The following is a 4,313-nucleotide window of genomic DNA, read 5'->3' as shown; positions in this document are numbered from 1 at the left end:
AAAATAAAATGCAATTGAAGCCTGCTTTTATTTATTTATGAATGGTTAAAGTCAAAAATAGACTATAAACTTACATAAATGTACTGATGTCGCCCACAAACTCATTTTCGTCTTACTGTCGCCTACAAACTTATAAAAAATGTGCTGATGTTAACATTTCGTTACCGGTCACCTGCTGAACCGGCCCAGTTAATTATTTAACTTTTTTAATTCATTTTATATGTCCCGATGTCGACCATATACTTTCAGTTGTGTCCCGATGTCGCCCATATACTTTCAGTTCTGTTTCGATGTATCACCGACGTGTCATGACTACTTAGAAGCCACGTAACCAACCATTTTGGTTGACGGTTAAAAAAATTATTTTTTTTATATTAGCATTTTTTTATAAGTTTGTAGGTGATAGTAGAACGAAAATGAGTTTTTAGGCGACATTGGTACATTCGTGTAAGTTTTTAACCTATTTTTAACTTTAATACTTTATGAATATGAAGGTATTTTATATAACATAAACAAATCCGATATGCAACAATAATTATAAATTATACGGAGTAACTGTTACGGAGCGTTTTTTTATTTATCAAAAAGCAAAATACTTTCATTCATTTATATTTATATACACATATATATATGACAAAAATGCCTTGACCATTTCTTCAATATAGGGAACAAGCTTCATATATTCTCTTTAAAAAAAAAAAGCACTTCGCTAAACAAAAAAAATAAACATATGGCCGACACACCAAAGCATATGGCCGGAAAAGATATGGGTTGCGGCTTCATCGGTGCCATTTTCGGTCCGAAACCCCGAAAAACTTCATCGGTTCCTCGTCTTGAAGCCTCGAAAGAACATCGTAAAACTCATTTTCGAGTAAACCATACTTCAAAAAGACCACCACAAACCACCACCACCCAAATACTATACTCAGGATACTCAAAACCCGTTCACAAACACCCTCCTTCACTACTAAAACCCAACACCAAAACACTTCCAACCGTGGTTAAAAAACCGGATAATACCAAGTATAATTCACCATCAAAAGGTGCATTATATAGTGTGTCACAAGTAACAAATGTATCATACACTAAACAACTTAGAAAAGAGCCAAGTTTTACGTCTAGCGAGTTAAGTTTAGGAACATCGGGTCGTGGTACCCCAAATTCCACTGGTTCGACTTATCGAGCCTCATCGAACCATGTCCTGGTTCCGGGACATTTGGGAAATTTAATGAAGAAAAAACCGGATATCAGAAAAGGTTACAATGGGAAACTAGGAAATATTAATGGAAATTCGGTTAAGAAAACGGACCATGAGGCGTTTAAAAACATGGGTAACGAAAAGTACAAACAAGGACGGTTTGATGAAGCAATCGCATTGTATACAGAGGCAATAGGAATAAATTCGAGTATCGCTAGTTATTATAGTAATAGAAGTGCGGCTTTAATTGGTTTAGGAAAGCTTATTGATGCAATTCTTGATTGTAAAGTAGCTATTCGGATTGATCCTTCGTATCACCGGGCTCATTACCGTCTTGCATCTCTGTATCTTAGGTACTAAAATTGTGAACAGAGCGTTTTACGCATTAGTGACTTGTAGAGTACAACTTCATAGGCATGACGATGCGTGGAAGTTTTGTTATTTTTGCTACTTTGAGTTCGAGAATGTCTAAATGTTTGTATTTTTGAAAATGTGGTCGTTTTAGGTTTGGTGAAGCGGATAAAGCTTTGAGTCACTATAAGTGTTCGGGTGAGAAAGCCGAAAGGCCCGATATTGCAAAGGTACAAGCTGTTAAAGCACAAATTGTTGCGTGTTTGGAGGCTAGAATGGTGAAAGACTGGAAAAGATTATTAAAAGAAAGCCGATTTGCGTTTTCTTTGGGTGCAGATTCGTCTCCTCTGGTACTAACTCAACTCGATCATACTACTATTTCTAGATAGCCTAGTGATTGGGTGATAACTTCACAAATTAAAAGGTCTCGGGTTTAAATCTCACTAGCAACATATTGTGGATTGATAATCCGGTTAGGGCATATAAGTTTGAGTATTAATATTTCATTTCTCTGAGTAGTTTAAATATGAAAAACTTTATATATTTACAAGTTTAACTGGTTAAAACGCTATCTAATATATTAGGTACATACTCGAATACTTTCTGATTAAACGAAACAAACTTCTAACGTACGATGATTCGCTTTATAAGGTCTACGCTATGCAAGCCGAGGCGTTGCTAAACCTCCATAGGCACGATGAGGCACACTTGGGTTTTCAAAATGCACCAATTATCGAAGTTAACATATCATCCAAGTTATTCGGATCAACGGTTACTACTAACTTTTTAATGGTTCAAGCACAAGTTTATTTGGCAGCAGGCAGGTTAGCAACTTATATAGTGACATATTGCATAACATACTATACTTATTCATGTAACATTGATAAGTTGTACCATATGTGAAATCTGATGTAGGTTTGAGGAGGCAGTAAGTGTTGCGATACGAGCATCAGAGCTAGACCCAAGAGAAGAGGTTATTAAAATAGCAAGGAAAAAACGAGCATTGGCGAAAGCTCGAGCAATTGGTAACAAGATATTCAAGGCATCACAATTTTCCGAAGCATGTAATGTATATAGTGAAGGATTGGATCATGAACCGTATAATTCAGTACTGTTATGCAATCGGGCTGCTTGTCGTTACAAACTAGGCCAGTTTGAGAGAGCGGTTGAAGATTGTACAATCGCCCTTAATTTGAGACCTTCGTACGCCAAGGCTAGACTTCGACGAGCCCAATGCAATGCCAAGGTAAAAACCATAATTCATATCCGATATTTTTTTTAAAATGATAAATACTCAAACGTCTCTTATCATGAATATATACATATGTCAATTTGACGTTGAACTGCTAGGCTAATGACCCTTTTGGTATTGATATCGACATAGAGTGAGTAGTTTGTATTGTATTGGCCCATGGCCCATTGTAGCCCATTTTGTTCCTATATATTGTCATATAGTGAATATATTGTCATATAGTGAATAGAAATGATATGCAAAGCAATTCTTAAACAATTTTACAACGATGTCATTTTTGGTTTTGTAGTTAGATAGATGGGAGGCTGCAATTCAAGATTATGACGTTTTGAACCACGAAACACGAGGGGTTGAGGAAGTCGAGCGCGAATCTATGGAAGCTCGAATGCAACTTGAAAAGCAACACATTGCGGATACCAAATGTGTAAAACTGATCGATGATTGTAACACACAAGAATTTGGAGGTTTTTTAATCACTGTTTAAAACAAGGAAAAAGATGAAAAACGTATAATTATCGACTAAAAGCCAAACTGATGGGCGAACACATATTATAGATAGGGTCGGCATTACGGGTTTTAATTTGTTTATTTATTTATTTTATTTATTATGTGTGTGCGTGTTGTGATATCGGTTTTATTTTATGTTTTGGATTGTTTGGAGTATAACGTAGAGTCATATTTGACTATTTTTGATTGTTGGGTCCGTATAAGATATCCGGGCCCAAAATGTAGAGTAAACAAAGTGTCTTGCAACAAAAATTAATAAATTAAATCTAGTGTTTAGACGGCTTTGTTGAATTTATATTTTTTTGTTATAAAAATGAAAACTATATCAGACAGATTTTTTTGTCGGCCAATCATTATAGGCATACTGCATTCCAATTTTAATAGACCGTCCATTAATTCGTTGTCATATATCGGATGTGTTTGGATGAAACTAGTTCGAGCTGGAGCTTATAATTGGAGCGGGAGCTTATGGGCTAGAACTGGAGCTTAAATTTATGGACTAGAGCTGGTAGCTGGGGCTGATTATTTTTTATAAATTTTTGATAAACTAACTGGAGCTTATTTTCTAGTTCATAATCTCTACTTTTTTCATAAGCTATTAAAAGTAGCTTATTTTTTAATAGCTTATGATTTTCATAAACTCCACTTTTTATGTCTACCAAACAAAGCTTATGACTTGAAACTTATTAAAATCATAAGTTCAAGCTTCAATAAGCTGTCATAAACTTCAAGGTGTGTGCCAAACACACCCATGATATATATGATGCAAATAATTTTGGGTGCATTTTGTTGCGCGTATTTTAAAGACATTGTTAAATTCTAACCTAATTTCTGAACATATAACAAATTAATGTTTATTTTATGCATTAAAATGATTAGTAAAAAATAATAAAAAAATAAATAGTTGTAGATAATTTAATAAGGCAATTTTATATTTTCTCCTCATAAACTCATAAATTACATATATCCCTAAATATGCATCAAATCTTTGGACATTATGCATCA

The 4,313-nt window shown here is 34.5% G+C and overlaps 1 protein-coding gene across 1 annotated transcript; it reads left to right on the top strand.

The window, feature by feature from the left end:
• Positions 1 to 714: 714 nt before the first annotated feature.
• Positions 715 to 3,388, top strand: LOC139867678 (inactive TPR repeat-containing thioredoxin TTL3-like). The gene is made up of 5 exons (XM_071856040.1): positions 715 to 1,551; positions 1,704 to 1,899; positions 2,201 to 2,373; positions 2,465 to 2,795; positions 3,091 to 3,388. The coding sequence occupies exons 1-5, from the start codon at positions 731 to 733 to the stop codon at positions 3,283 to 3,285; spliced, it is 1,716 nt and encodes a 571-aa protein (XP_071712141.1). The 5' UTR covers positions 715 to 730; the 3' UTR covers positions 3,286 to 3,388.
• Positions 3,389 to 4,313: the final 925 nt, after the last annotated feature.

Source organism: Rutidosis leptorrhynchoides, chromosome 9 (genome assembly GCF_046630445.1).
Source record: "Rutidosis leptorrhynchoides isolate AG116_Rl617_1_P2 chromosome 9, CSIRO_AGI_Rlap_v1, whole genome shotgun sequence".
Taxonomy (NCBI): Eukaryota; Viridiplantae; Streptophyta; class Magnoliopsida; order Asterales; family Asteraceae; genus Rutidosis; species Rutidosis leptorrhynchoides.
This window is presented reverse-complemented; position numbering and strand designations above follow the sequence as displayed.

Coding starts and splice junctions, on each gene's coding strand:
- LOC139867678 (XM_071856040.1), top strand. CDS start 731: ATGGCCGACACACCAAAGCATATGGCCGGAAAAGATATGGGTTGCGGC. Junction 2,374..2,464: donor GTTTATTTGGCAGCAGGCAG/GTTAGCAACTTA, acceptor AATCTGATGTAG/GTTTGAGGAGGCAGTAAGTG. Junction 2,796..3,090: donor GAGCCCAATGCAATGCCAAG/GTAAAAACCATA, acceptor TTGGTTTTGTAG/TTAGATAGATGGGAGGCTGC.